The 15,821-nt window shown below is 42.0% G+C and overlaps 1 protein-coding gene and 1 long non-coding RNA gene across 7 annotated transcripts in view; both read right to left on the bottom strand.

The window, feature by feature from the left end:
• Positions 1–5,604, bottom strand: part of Obsc (Obscurin) — a 35,237-nt gene extending 29,633 nt beyond the window's left edge. For 2 of the 6 annotated variants that reach the window (XM_077413946.1, XM_077413948.1), the window contains exon 1: positions 239–5,604. In XM_077413946.1, the coding sequence (XP_077270072.1) occupies positions 239–4,858 (4,620 nt within the window). In that variant the 5' untranslated portion in view covers positions 4,859–5,604. The remainder of the gene's footprint in view (positions 1–238) is intronic. The other 4 variants (XM_077413947.1, XM_077413949.1, XM_077413951.1 and 1 more) reach the window with 3 other exon arrangements.
• A 3,650-nt stretch (positions 5,605–9,254) lies between these two features.
• LOC143901544 (uncharacterized) lies at positions 9,255–10,808 on the bottom strand. The gene is made up of 3 exons (XR_013258108.1): positions 10,756–10,808; positions 9,492–9,577; positions 9,255–9,406 (listed from the first exon to the last, which is right to left on the bottom strand). It is a non-coding gene; the product is annotated as an uncharacterized LOC143901544 (long non-coding RNA).
• Between the last annotated feature and the right edge of the window lie 5,013 nt (positions 10,809–15,821).

Genomic DNA, 15,821 nt, shown 5'->3' with positions numbered 1-15,821 from the left:
TTTATATGTAGTTCAATTGAAAAAACGTTGAAATAAAAAATTGAAATTCTTATAAGAAGATTATAGTTTGTTGCGTATATACGGGTATATAAGTTTTGATTTGACATTCTTTTTTTTTTGTTTTTGGCTAAGTATAATTAATCAAGTTTATGTAATATGAAATACTATCAGCTTCGATGAAAAAACCATAAATATTAACGAATGTTCATTCTCAGTCTTTATCCTCCTAATACTTTACCCGCTCAAAGCTGCCCCATTGCCGAGCGCCGTTCAACCTCTTCAGACTAGGCGTGTTCTCCCTGCTAACTGAATAAAACGCGGCTGATTGTTCGGATCTCGATAGAGTTGCTGTACCATTGCTTTCTTGCTTGTTGGAACTGCCATTGGCAGAGCCATCCAGACTGCTCGCGATCGACGTCGTGCCGGTGAAGGTGGTGGACATTACTTCGCCGTCGATGTCCACCTCCTTTGCTACCGGGCAACAGTACATAGAGAATCGATGAGCGGCCGGACGATTCAACCTGAGCGCCGAGAACACGTGTAACGGTTCGAAGTGATGTATACCGTCCTCGTCGAGGACGGTATAGGCGACCTCACCGGTCAACACCGATCTGGAGGCCTCTCTAGGCACGACCGCCTGCATACCCTGCTTCAAAATCATGAAGATGGCCGACCGCTTGTGGCTTCTTCTCAGGAGGAACTCTTCCATCGCCAGGCTGTTGTCGGCGCACAGCAACGCGGTTGGAACGTCGGCTGAGGACAGCAACGGGGTCTCTTCGGGTACTATCATCAGCGCGGCGCTCTCTCTCACGAGGGCTCGCAATCGCGGATCCACCCTAGCCAGTTCGGGATCGCTGCACAGCTGTCCGAGGGCGTTCATGAAGGGTGGCCGCTCTTCCGCGAGTTTTCTCATGATCGCGAGCCTCCTCAGCACGTCCATGGTCACCCGATCGTTCGCCAGCGCCCGCGTGGACTTCTCGTCGCTGATCACCGACAACAAGCTGTTCGCCGTGTCGGACATCCCCAAAGCTCGTGCCAGGCCCACCGCCTGAAGCAGCATCTCGCGAACGTCCGGCCCCTTGGCGTTCAGCAGCTCCTTCACACGAATCTCGCTCGATTCTCGGACCGCTTGGACGATCGCCTTGTAGACCGTTTCCGCAGCTTCTTTCTCGGTCGCGACGTCCGCCACGTACCGCGATACGTTCTCCAGGACGAGCGACACTAGCTCGGGATCGTTCTTCGAGACGGCTCGAAAGGCCGGTCCGATCAAGTCCGAGCCGTGCTCTTCCTCGAGAACCATCGATAGCTTGTCGAGCACGGCGTCCCTCCGCAACGGCTGGTCCGGACTCACAGTCGACTTGAGTATGTTCACTTTGCTGTTCTTGCTATCTAACAATTCCGACAATACGCTTTGGCAAAAGGAACTACGATTCTGCGGGATTAAGAGAATTTGTAGGATTTCGTCCATCGACTGCTCGACATCTCGATCAGTCTGACGTAACAACATGTTGAATGATTCACTGATGGAGGAGTAGATGAAGTCTTGAGAATCGATATTGTCCAATATTACTTGTTGATCGTCCGATATCGTCAAGGCAGCTGCTGCGATTGCCGTCCTTATTATACCTCGAAGTGACACGACGTTATTGTCATTGTTTATTCTGCCTTCAGTTTCATTAACGGGTGATCGATTGCCGTTCGTCAACGTTATCGCATTTGCAGTATCTGAATTCTGTTGCTGTTGTTGCTGCTGCTGTAAAACAATGTTTCTCGCTAATTGCGCAATTGTCGACATAACTTGCGCCAACTTTATCGCTGTACCACCTTGCAGGCCCAACTTTGTCGTCGCCACGGCGAGAGCCTGCTCTAAGGCTACTGCCTTCGGATCCACGTCCACGTCCACCGTCGGCAGATTCGTCGCGACCTTTCGCCCCACGGACAATCCCGCCTCGGACAGCTCGCGCAGCATCTTAGCATCTATGCTGGTCTCGCCACGATGGCGAAAGCGCGGATTGTAGTGCATATGCTGCGGCCGTAGCAGTCGCAGCTCCTCGGGGGTAACCTCGAAGCCCTGTACGGAGAATTCCAGCTCGCCCTCGGGTGTATCGATGAGATCGGAGGCGACGAAGCAAGGCCCCTCTTCCGTCTGCACGATTTGGCCCGGTACGAAGGTCACGCCCATTTCGCCGGCTTCCACCACGCGACCCGGTACAAATCTAGGTCCGTCCGGCGTGTCCACCACTTGTCCCGGCACGAATCTGGATCCCTCTTCCTCGGTGTAGATCACCTGACCGGGGATGAACGTCGGTCCTACCTTGGTGTCCACGATCTGACCCGGCACGAAACGCGGCCCGTCCGGCGTGTCTACCGTTTGACCGGGCACGAACTTGGGCCCGGTCCGGGTCTCCACTATTTGGCCAGGCACGAATTTCGGCCCGCTGCTGGTGTCGATCACCTGGCCCGGCACGAATTCCTCCCCTTTCTCCGTCGTGACTATTTGCCCCGGCAGGAAGCCGTCCTCGGTCATGACACCCGGTACGAAACGCGGCCCGTCTTTGTCGCCGGTGACCAGCTGACCGGGCACGATTTTTCGACCCTCCGGCAGTTTTTTCGAGTTCTCCGGGAAGAACTCGATACCCTTCTCCGTCTGCACCATGTGACCGAAGACCTCACGTTGCTGAAGAGTTGATATCGCAGTCGCGGTCTTTGGATCCACAGGTATACCGACGGGACCGGCGTCTTGGAAGATCACCTCGTTGAACTTGCTCGCTGCGATGAAATCAAAGCTTTTTTCGGTGATGACGGTTTGTCCCGGACGAAATACTATACCTTCCGGAGTCTTCAGCACCTGGCCCTCTACAAACTTTTGACCCTTCGGAGTGTCCAGGGTCATTCCCGGCACGAATGTCGAGGTATCTTCCGTTTCCTTGGCAACGCCAGGGACAAAATGCATCTCGCCCGACTTCGTGGTCACGTATTGGCCCGGAACGAACTGCGGGCCTTCGGCCGTTAGCAGTGTCTGTCCAGGAACGAATTTGGACTCGCCGCTCGGCGATTCGACGTACTGGCCTGGCACAAATTCGTGCCTGCCGTTGATCTGCACATTCTGACCCGGCACGAAAATCGACTCACCGCGATAATCCGTGACTGTCTGGCCTGCCATGAAACGTACCCCGTCCGGGGTGATCACGGTCTGACCTGCGACGAAAGTACCGTTCGCTATCACTTGACCAGCTACGAATTTTGGGCCCTCTTCCGTCAAAACGGTCTGACCCTCGACAAACTTGCTCTTCTCGCTCGTATGGAGCGTCTGGCCTTGCACGAAACGCTCGCCTCGCTCCGTCGTTAGAGTCTGCCCGGCGACAAACACCGGCGTCCTCGCCCCGTCCGGCTCGTTCACAGTGACGATCTGTCCGGGAACCAAGAGAGGACCGTCAGGCGTATTAAGAGTTAATCCGGGAACGAAGGTGGGACCTTGAGGCGTCTGCAAGGTTTGGCCGGGAACGAAAACAGCGCCGGAAGGTGTGTGCACCGTTTGGCCAGCGACAAATCTCTCCGCTGATTTGATATCCAGCTTGAGACCCTTAACGTTGTGCATCGTGGTTTTTTTCCCGGCGGGCAGGTTTCGCACTAACTCGGGTATTTCCTCCATCTTAGGCAGACATTCTAATGCCTGTTCTCCAGCCTGTAGGAGTTTCTCCGTCACGTTCGCGCTTCCTTCGAGCTCGTTCCGCGGGATACTTCGAATCGCGCTCTGCAGCGTAATGTCCGGCTTCGCAATTAAAGGTGTCAGCGGCTTGGAGATCGCGATCGTTTCGAAACCACCCACGGATTCGGATATGGGACTGGCGTATAAAATCGGTTCGGGGTCTATGATTTGTGGCTCGGCCATTACGGGTATCGGTATTTTTTCGATCACCGGCACGCCGACTGGCTTCTTCGCGTTGTCCTGCAACGAATTCCAGTCTAATACGTTAGAAATTGGCTTCGCTGCGTCCTTGAGAATGTTCGACATGTTCGCGATGTCGAATGATTTGAGTCTCGCTTGTTCCGCATTCACGTGCCTCCAGTCTTCCGCTGTTTCCTCCTTGACCTCTTCTTTGATGCTTCTTAGCTTAAGCTGCTTGGTACGTTGTAGCTCTTCCTCGTCGGCTGCTCTCTCCTTCTCCTCAAAGAACTTCTTCGCGTAATTCAGCGCGGTTTGCTTCTTCCTCTTTCGTTTCCTAGCCTCGGCCTCCAGCTTTGCCCGTTCCTTCAGCACCTCCTCTCGCGGTCCCATGCCGTCGTAAAGATTCTCGAAATCCACCAGATTCTTAAAATCCACGGATACGTTCTTGCCTTGCTTCAGCCTTAGCAAAACGGTGTCGCAATCCCTCGACAGCATCACGTCCTTGACGTCTCCGTCCCTGACAGCGGCTTCCAATTTCGCCGGGAACACGAGGCTGCATCTTCGCTCCTCCACCGTGTACACGAACTTCTCCGCTTCCTCGATCGGCGTTTGCTTCGCGTTCAGAAGCTCTCGCAGAGCACGTTGCTGTTCGCCCTCGCCCTCCAGGATCGGGAAGACGTAACGATAATCCTTGAGCACCACGTGCCGCTTCTTCTCGCCGACGATCAGACCGGCGGTGTAGTGGTGCGGGCCGAGGCCCGACGCGTTTGTCGTGATCTTGCATTTTGATTTGTCCTGAGCGTGCGCGCCCAGCAGCACCGGAATGTAATGATGGGTCGGTAGGCCGTAGGACTTGCCGGTGATACGACAGAATCGCTTCGCATCTGCTGGACTTATGGGCGGTAGAAGCGGAAAGTAGTTCGGCCTGGGAAGACCCCGACTTTTACCCGTGATTCTGCAGAAGGACATTGTCTTCTACCGAGATAATTTATTCGACGCTTGGTGAGGTCATTAGTGACACTTTGGTGATTTCTTACGGTTGCAAATGTTATCACATGGATTTCTGAATCAATTCTGGAGATAGACGATGGTTTATTCTTGATTGTATTGAATGCATCATGATTCTGTGAGATTATTCTTTTCAATCGTGCTCTTCCACGATGACTCGAGATTATTAGTGGTGTTCTTTGCGATTTTAAGTATGTCGATATTGTCAAGCTTCTAAGATTTCGGGTGGTTCAGATTCATCTAAATTCGCGACGAGCTCACAAATCGTGTGAATCATTAGTCATTGGTCTCAGGAGCGCGCTACGAAAGAGCTCGTGTCTTAACAAAGCTCAGAACAAAGGTCGATTTAGACCGCTTCCTTTTTCAGAAAATAATGTCCAATCGCGTTGTTTATGCCGTCAACGAACTCGTTTGCCGGCGACACGGACAAATGGACATCAGCTCGAAACTTAGTATCCACACGATAAAAATTATGCCTTCAATCATTCGTATGCATCGCCGCGCCGTCTCGCCCCCGCGCGCGATATCGTCCGTTGAATTCCGTTTTGACCTCTTTTATCGATTCATCAATATGTGTCTCGATTTCGCGATTGTATAACTTCTTGCACGCGATTATCTCTTTAATTTAGACCACGGCGTATCGTCGATACTTCTCGTCATAAATCTTTGTAATTGATATAAAAAGTTGATTACAGTTTTATCGTTTTATGAAAAAAAATTAACTTCAGATTATTTAAATTATCTATATCACCATGTCGCTGTGAAGACAGATAAATCGGCTCAAAGTAAAGCCGAAACGTACGATTTTTAATTTGTATTAAATTATTAATTAAATGTGACGCAGTTAACTCATTCACAATTAACCGCGTTTGACTCTCAAAGCCTAGAGAGGACTTTCTTTATTACTCGTTAATTTTAGAATATCGACAGTCTTTAATTAATTAATTATTTACATATTTGAAAAGAAATTTGTCTTGCTACCTGAGCTTACATCTGCTCAATATTATTTATTCTCTCTCTTCTCAGAACTGTGTGTGTGTGTGTGTGTGTGTGGCTTTTAACCATTTGACATTTTAACTTTTGATTGCTTAATACCTATAGCACACGCGTCACCTGTGAACTGACATTATATTATAGAGGATTTCACGGGGTTTGCTTTTCATATTTATAGCTTTGAAAGAAATACTTTTTGTCATTACATATTACGAACTGCAGTCTTGATTTCTCAATTAGTCCACTCATTAGTTCCGCATATGCATATATTTATACAGGCGCGATTTAATAATAGTTCTTTAAAAGTAATAAAAAATGTGTAAATTTTTCTAAAAAAAAATTAATAATCACTTGTTTTCAGTATTTGCACAGAAATTTTTTCAACTCCTTTCGCGAAGCAAAAGTTCTTTCCACACATACACATAAATTTCTTTCTAAACACTGATTTGCCAAGTAACTTTGATCTATCTCGTTTCGTCGTTAAAATTATTTTTCTTCTGATATATATCGTTTCTTCTTCCGCAAAAATCAGTTTTATTCATTTATTCCCGTTTATTATACGTATTTGATGTCATTTGGTTCTCGTTCCAGTGCAATCCGATGCATCGCGTTCTCCATTATTCCCATATAATCTTTATCGGCTCCGTAGCTAATCCCGTTCGTGCTAATCACCGAGCAAAATATTATCACACACACTACACCGGTCACATCGTTCGGGTTTTCGCGAGATGCCGTCCTCCCGAAAGGTATATCGGCGATACGCGGCGAAAGCGAGACTACTCTCTGCGTACGAAGTGGCTAAGAGCCGTTTGCACGGCGAGTCTCACTCTCGGCTCCCACGACCAGAAATAGCCTACCCTTCTTACACTTCTCCAATACATCTTTAGAACGGAGTACACGGACCCGGATCTCCGTAAAGTCGCGCATGGCCCATACCCGGGTTTTCAGCGCTCGGGACAGCTCGCACGTGAAAGTTTTTCGCGTCGCGAGAGCCACGAGCTTTCCCGCAGATTCGGTAATAATCGTTCCGAATCTGCATTGGCATTTTTAACGAAACAGATGTCATCAGAATTACGATTAAAATTAATAATCTGCATGGTTATAATTATAATTCTTGACACAATGTTCGTTTAAAAAAAGCAAGAGACGGTTTGCTCTGGATGGTTAAGCCCCTCGTCGTAAACAAGTGCGCGCGGACGCTTTGTTGGCAATGCCGAACGGGATGGGTGCGATAAAGCTTTACAATGAAAAACGATGAGAATGAGCGACGGCGCTTAAACTTAAACGTTCATTCGGTGCCAGTTTGCTGGCAGACGAAGGAAAAATTGCGCGAGCATCCATGCAGAATGCGCTTGCATATTTTTATGCGCCGAGCGAGCAATTTTCCGTGCGCGACTTAATGGACCGAAGCTACTTCAACGTTTTGTTCCGCGGTCGTTCGCGGTGATTTACGACAACTGTTAGCTTTCTCAGGCAGGAAGCCGAGCAAACCGCGTTAAACAAGGTGCAAGGTCAAAATCTACTGATTTATGAAAGAGCGCTATTCTATCATGATGCACGAGCGGATCAATCTTCAGTGAAACGTTGAATTTAATCCCGGAGAAGAGAAACAAAGTCATTTATCAGCGTGAAATTTAAATAAATATAACAATAGTGATTAACTTCTGTTGACAATATTAAAATAAGAGTTCAATTAAAGCGATATCTAAAAATTGTGTACAGGAACTAAACGTCGATTGCAGAAATTTATGAAGCAGACAATTGATTATAAAAATTATATTAACCACGTAACTGATGGTGAGTTATTTTGTATTCTCATCTGTTCTTTCTCTCGAAATCAAAAGATTTCGGAAGATCCCCTTGGATAATGACGACGAGGCGCCAGACGCGTGCATCTCGTGGGTGGAATTCGCGATTGCTCGTATAACTCACTGACGACCGATAAACGCATCTGGCTGTTGTTGAAGCTGCACGACGCGAAAGGCGGCCAAAAATAGATCGGGAAATAAAAACCAACCACCTCCCCAGTGTCGGGCAATTGCCTCGCGTGTAAATGTAAATTGTATAAACCTTTCCGGACTTTGTCCTCAGTTTGCATTAAAAATAGTTCATCCCTCACTTTATATTTCCAGAAATATCTCGTCAAGACGATAGGGTGAAATATGTAGTAAAAATAACAGTACGTATTATAAAAAGTTTTCCTTACAGCTGAAATTTAATATTGTAAGTAATTATTTGGTTAATAATTAATTAGTTATTTTGAGTATTAAAAGCACTGTTTTTAATGTTTTTAATACCCAAAATAAGTAATTAATTACCAGCTAAATAATCACTTACAGTATTATCTTTCTGTAAGGGTTAACATAGAAAAATGGATGTAAAAAAAGGATAACAAGTTAAAATAAGCTATATTTTTTTGCTCCTAATTTCTACAAATGCCTCGTGCAAGCAGTAAAAACATATATGCGACGTAATAATAATAATTGTACATATTATAACAGAAAGAAATTGCACGATTAACTATAGAAGCCAAAGCCTATTAGGGTTGAGCAGGTATTTCGGTGCAGCGTTGCGAGAACGAAACATTACTCCGAGAAACGTGAAAGGCGCCGACATAACGCATCCCTTTGTGTATATGCATCGCGCGAAGGAGAACGTTCTTAAAAAGATCGCCGAGAGAAAGGCGATAGGCAAAAAGGAGAGGACAACGCGCGAAAAGACGAACGACACGCGCGCATATCGCGCGAGTGCTCGAAATGGCGGTGTGTAGGCTAGGGCTCTTGGCAACGAATCAGGTATTCCATCTACCTCTGTCATGCACCCCGTCTTCGGTCTCCTCTCGGTCACGGTGGTTTCCAGATTTTTCCGACGGATCGACGCGACGACGCGACGTGTCAAAAAAGATGCTGCCGTTGTCAAGGACATATGTCAACCACGCGAGCTGAATGAAACTCACGTAGTCGAAAAGCTCCAAGCACAGTGTACACCTTCATATATTACCTTTTTATTACTTAACGAAGTATACGTTCCAAAATCTGTGTGTCTATATAAAATATGTTTAATAATTATAATAAAAATTATATAAATTTTTACATATATCTTCATTTCCCGCGTATGTAGATATAGCATAAAGATATAGCTTCACTAGCGATAGTATCGGCGCGCTAACATTGAGTTGCATGTATTATTAATTGCCTTTTGGGCAGTTATTCAAAGATCCCTAGTATTTGCGTGTTTTACGAGATAGTCCATCAAATGTAGCATTACTCACTGTGATAAATGTTATTTGTTTCGGTTTCAGATATTTAACGTCAAACGCATGGTGCATATCGCATAAAGCATTTTCTGTCATCTAACTAAACATTGATGTTTTTTTTAACTGTTTTATATTAATTAACGTTAATTAATCTAAGCATTGTTCATTTCTTTCAGTTGTACTTCACTCGTCTTCACTTATCCATGATCATTTTTTTCTCTTCCTTTTTGTAAATAGAATAATATAGCTGTTTTTTTTATCTTAAATGCAGAAAATATAATAAAGTATGAAAGTACACAACTGAGAAAAATGGAAACCGTTCCTTTTCGTGATTATAATACTCACTCTGTCCGTTAAACGTACGACTCCTTCGGTTACTTCTCGTTGAATTGTCGTTCTGCTGGCAGTGGTACGGGATAACTCCGAAAATTCTCCAGAAACGATACAACAAACGATATATATGATACAATATATATAAAAAAGTATCAGTATTTAAATATCTTTATAACAAATCATAAAATTTTAACGTTGTAATTCAAAGTTTTTGATATTAAAAAATCAAATTTGAAATATTTTACAATGTCGAATATTTAAGTAAGTAATTACAGTAAGTTTTACTTATATTTTTAAAGCGTAATATATATTTACATTTAATTAATTATTACTGAATGCAGACAAAATTGATTTGTTTAAGTTTGCTTATTCAGCACGTAATAATAATTAAAGAAAAAAAGAAAGCATCTTTTTGTAACATGCAGAAGCACAATAAGGTAAAAGTCCCCATATAGAACACTTAGGTAATCGTGTCCCTCTCTCTCACATGGAACAGTATTAAATAAATCAAAATAAAAAATAATTATGATGAGCTTTGATAAATATAAAAATTTTATCAATACTTACAAGTATTATTGCTTTAAAAAAATGTGCAACAATATTGTTTTGTAATAATTAGTATTAACAAAAAATATTTACTTATACAGATAGAGCGTCGCTGCGTTTCATAAAACGGTACATGCCTTAGAAGTTAGGTACGACTATGGCTGCGGTCCACTTGACGCTACAAATGCTTCGAAGCATTCCTCTTCTCTTTTCTTTCAATGAAGAAAGAAAGAGAAGAAGGACGCTCTAAAAAATTTGTAGCGTCAAGTGGACCGCAGCCTATAATTAATTTCATGTACCTTATATATGAAACAGTAGTTTATTTTATAAAAAACTGTTTTATGAACCAAGAGCTACAATAAGTTAAGCTATTTCCGGATATTCAAAACCATTTAAATGTATAAAAATAGTTGAAACTTAATGAGTACTTAACGAAAAATATTTGATCGTTCCAAAAAGGGGACATCGATTATGGAACGTGGGGACAAGCTATAAAAATAGTGTTCCAACAGACGTACAGGTTCTTGCTTTAGTCTTTTATTTATAATAATTCGAATTTTTAATAAATTTTAATTTTTCAAAGTTTATTCTCATCCTTGAACACCAGCCTATCGATCAAAACTCAAAGTATTTATATATGGACCCTTATATAATATTGTTAATCAACCAATAATCTATAACCTCTGCAAAAGTGTTCCATAATGGGGACTTTTACCTAAATATTACACACCTTTTTTTCTTTTGGACGTAGTACTCATTCGCGAATTAAATGCCATTGTTGTGTGTTCAATGTTACATTATTATTCTGAAACAAATATAAATAAAGGCTGATACAATTTTAGCTTTACTTAAATTAATTCTGTTGCATATTAATTATTGCAATGTATTAATAGATAGAACATAGCACATATGTGTACATTGTTGCAATAATTATTTTAAAAAAATAATAATTTATATACATATATAACAATATATAAATCCTTTACATATTAAAAAAATATTATTTTATTTATATATCTATAAATGCTGATGTATATCATAGTGATACTGCGAGACATCTTAAAACCATAAACGCATCGTTTTGCGAAATATACGCCAGATAAATTAAAAAAAAACTCGCAAGTTCTTGAAGTTCTCTTCTTTCGAGCAGTAGGTAACTTATCCACATTAAAGAGCCGAGGAAACATAGCAAATTTATCCACGGAAAATTTCTAAATTATCATCAATTGCACTGTCTAGTATCTGTTTAAATCCACATTTAAAATGAAGAGTATAGTAAAACCTAGTTGGCGATAGTTGCCAACTAAAAGTCAAGCTATAGATTGACTATAATTTACAGGCAAGATAAAATCTTTCTAACACATTGAGAAAGCATAGCTCTGTTAGTATCTCAATTTATTTCAACTATAAATTGCGCACAATGCATACGTGAAGAAATAAACAACATAATATAGCGAATTTTTTCTACTTTCAATTGCTCGTTTCTCAGGGACTAATAGTGCTATACGATATTTTAAAATTCAAATATAGACGGTCTCAAAGAATTTTTTTTTAAATTATAGGTGGGGATTAAAAAAAGATAGATATAAATATTTAAAAAAGAAAGGAAGATCAGACGGGAATTTCTCTCTTTCTCGCGGCGTGGAGAGTCTCGGCGTTTGTGCAACAGTCCTTGATTCAGTCATCGAGTGCGGTAATTCATTAGCATTAATAGCCGGAGCCAGTCACGACAAGTTGCGCGTAAGCGCGAATGATTAAAGTAAGCGTCTCAGTGGATCAACCTTTGGTTTGAGAGATCCGAGATCTATTTCCGACACGCGGACAGTCGTAGCCGTTCGTCGCGATTGGCTGACTCCATCGGCTCGTCGCGGTGTTGGCCGCATTTTCATCTGTTTCAGCCGTTAATCGGGTCACTTCCGCTATTCGATTTTCGCATCACGGGAGTGAGCCACTAAATCGCGGGATCGATGCGCGAGGATGATTCATCCTTTTGAGGAAAGACGCGCGTCGGATCGTTACTTTGATTTAATCTCAATTTTTTATTTTTGTAATACGTATTCCTCATCGTCGTTAATTTTTATATATCAATGTACAACATTTTAAATTAATATCTACAAAAATTATTTATAGTGTCGTAATTATACGTCCAATTTCCATTATCTCAATTGCGATCGTTGACGCAACGAAGGCGTGCTCTAATTCCCAATCATCCCGGACGTTTTCACTGTAATGAAAATATACTGGCCTTGTGTTGGTGGACGATACACCCCGCTACTTTACGTGGCCTCAACACATGGCCCGAACTATCGTAGGAAAAGAGATTTCCTTCTCGAATGCAGGTCGCGATCAAAAATTAGCAGTTTACGCGGTTACTCCTGTGCAGTGTTTTGATTAAAACCGAAAGATAACGTTACATCTCTCGAGTAACAATAAATAAGTTTGTTTTTTCAACGATTTATCGATTATGGAAACAATATTTAAAGACTGATAAAATCAAATTATAATTCACTTAGTGTTAATTGCAACAAAAAAATTTAACAAGCCAAGAAGGTTCTATAAATTTCACTTATTATCTAATGCATTCGAATATCAATGCATTGGCTTGCTTGGAGCTGTACAATAAAAGTAATTAATTATACATCATTAGCTTCCACTACACCCTCTGCAAAGTAAACCGAGTTTGGTTCGCCCCGCTTTTACTAAATAAAATCTATGCGCAAATTCCGAGATTGTTGGCGCGTATGTATATAGCTCTGTTTACACGAAACTAAAAACTTGGCCTTCCTAACGGTTACATTCACTGGATGCTTGACTCTGGGAAACCGTGCCAGGAAAATAGTGCAGCTATTTTATGAAGCACCTTGAGAACGACTACAGCTATGCAGAAATTTATTCGGCCAAAAATTTCATGCTGTATTATTCACTATCGCGCGGCGGTTGGCCGTCTCATTGTTTCGCTCGCGACAAGAATTCGTACTCTCCATAATATTTTCGGGGTTTAGCCGGAGATATTTTGCAAATATTTACACGTAACGTGTCGTATAATTATAAAAGAATCGCAAAATATATTTGCATAATAAATAAAATCAACTCGTAATCACATAGAATTTTATCCAGCTGATAAGGATGGGTGAATTGATTATATAAACGCCACTATATATATATACGAGATAATATTGAAATTAAAATTAAAATTCCAAAAAATCTTGTATACTTTATTTTTTAATTAACAGAATCTATATTACGTATCTTTTTGCTCTAAGAAAATATGGAACATAAGTCGTTCTAATAAAACGAGCTGTTTGGTTATTTAAGTGTGATATTTTGGGAACACAAACCGACACGAATAGGCGTTTGCTTGACGGCGACACCGGGTTCCAGACCTGAATTAATTAGCCACGTTTATATATTAATCCGTATCTGTCTCGTTGAAGCGAAATATCTGCTTGTTACGTCTTCACGACAGAGCTCGACCAGAAAGACTACCGATCGTCGCGAAATTCGTTACGTGCTTCCGCGTGACAGAATTGTGGTCAGTATTTTATACCTGTCATTTTAATACAAATCGAGCATTCCGATGAACAGATGCATGCATCATAACATTGCTATTGTCACCATCAAAATGTCAATTTCGTACGTCATTTGCTGCAATTTTTATGATTGTTATACGCGACCGTTACTTTTCTTCTGACACAGATAAGCATGCATATCAATCCAGAATTATAATTCTGGCAAATTCAAATATCGATATTATAAGAAGAGAATAATATTAATATGATATTCAGTGTCGACAAAGAAGTTTTTCGTCATGACGTCAATTATCAATCACATACTTCATTTCAATGTTGTTATTTTTGCACTTGCTCGACGTGAAGACATAAGTAGATTGTGGTGTGGTGTTTCCGTATGTTTATAATATCTACAGCAAGGATCAAACCTTGAATAAAGTTACATCGATTTCTCGATAGTGACACTGATCATTAAAGATTATGACGGCCATACTCATAATAATCTAATGATCTATTTCTCTCGTACTTGCACACAAACATATACATAAACCGCTCACAGCAGAATATACAGGTCCAACCTGGAGCACAGGGTGAGTTGGACGCAGGGACAGGGTGACGATACCCCCCGAAGAAACGGAACGAAAGATGATGGCTTGACCTATCGAACGAGCTCTACATCGGAATCGGCACCTTAACGCTAACGTTCGACACTTGCACAATACACTCGCGCGAAAATAGCACCAACGAGCTGAGCTGACACGGGACGGACGGGAGAAAGAAGAAGAGGCAACGGTCAGAAAGGGAAACGCAATCAGGGGAGAAAGAAGAAGTGAGCTGTCCCAGGGAGAGAAGGGGGGAAGAGAAAGAGGAGAGAGAGCTGTACACTGACCTCCAGGACCTTCGAGACTGCCTCGGCTCTCACTCACCAACCCTCGGATTATCGGCTTTAGCGCGTAAAAGGGAAACGCAATCGGATTACGTATGCGAGATACGGTGGTCTTCCTCCGTCGATCTCCGATCGACGTCGCCGAGTCGCTCGCTCGCTCGCCACTTCGGCTACCTAGGAATCCCCGAATAAATCGCCCGAGCCAGTGAGGAAGCCAGCCGACGGCTATCTCGAGACTGCTACCAATGCCAGCGACAACGCGTTTCGATGCCCGAGCACAATTTCTTCTTTTTCTTCTCTTCTCTACCTCCGCGTCGCCATCGATAGCGTCCTCGATGTGCTGCTCCGAATCACTCCCATCATCTCTTTCTCTTTTAAATGCGATCCCTCGATTATATCCTTCGCACATCGAGTCCTATGACATGATGAAATTCCTCTCTTATTTTTGAATAGAGCTACATTTGAGATGAAGTCATTGCCCGATTCGGGCCTCTTCTGCGCTAATTGTAGAGTGTGAGTTAAGCAGTATGCACATCGATATATCTATGTACAAGTTAACATTAAAGATGTTTAATAATCCGCAAATTTTTTCCGATGCTCTTTTCTGAAAATGTCTTTACACAGTTTATTGTTATACTTTATTTTTCAAGCATAAGGAATGCGAAAATTATAAGGTTAAATGTTACAACAAAACACATTAAAAAAAACAGATATTTTTATTTAAAAAAAAATAGGAGAAAATAAAAAGCGGAGGTCGAACATACGAAATATGTATTAATATTTTTCACAATAAATTAAATTATTTAAATATAGAGGATGGTTATATATCTATATATAAGCATCAAAATTACGTTTCAATTTAGAAGAAAACCCCTACCCATAATCAAAACGTCTTGACGATTAATTTGACCAAAACCAATAATCGGATTATATTATCATGATGATTATGGTAGCCAGTTAGGCCGATTAAAAAGTCTTAACTGCTAATTAGGTTATTTATTGGTTAAATTAATGTTATATACTTATTTACTTAATTTAATGTCGTTTAAATATTAATTATCGTGGAAAAAGTGTTATAACTAACAAGAATCAAACGTAATATAATATTTTGATGGAAAAACATTGCAGTTTGGAAATATTGAAAATAATTAAACTAATGGTTTATATTTCTTTAGTCGTAATTTTTGAAGATTGGAATTGTTCCGAAGCTATGAACAAAACAAGAAGCTAAATTCAATGAGGTCCCAACAAAACGAGATCGGCGAGAAGAAAGCTTCATTCACGTGTCGCGATTATCGATCACAAATTTTTATCTACACATCTATCGATGCGGTTATGATGAGAAACGAAAAGAATTGTGCAATTTCTCGGTTACGCCGATGAAGCGCAAAGGCGTAAGGC

Source organism: Temnothorax americanus, unplaced genomic scaffold, assembly GCF_048541705.1.
Source record: "Temnothorax americanus isolate GAGA-0224 unplaced genomic scaffold, ASM4854170v1 Scaffold34, whole genome shotgun sequence".
In the NCBI taxonomy this organism is placed as follows: domain Eukaryota; kingdom Metazoa; phylum Arthropoda; class Insecta; order Hymenoptera; family Formicidae; genus Temnothorax; species Temnothorax americanus.
This window is presented reverse-complemented; position numbering and strand designations above follow the sequence as displayed.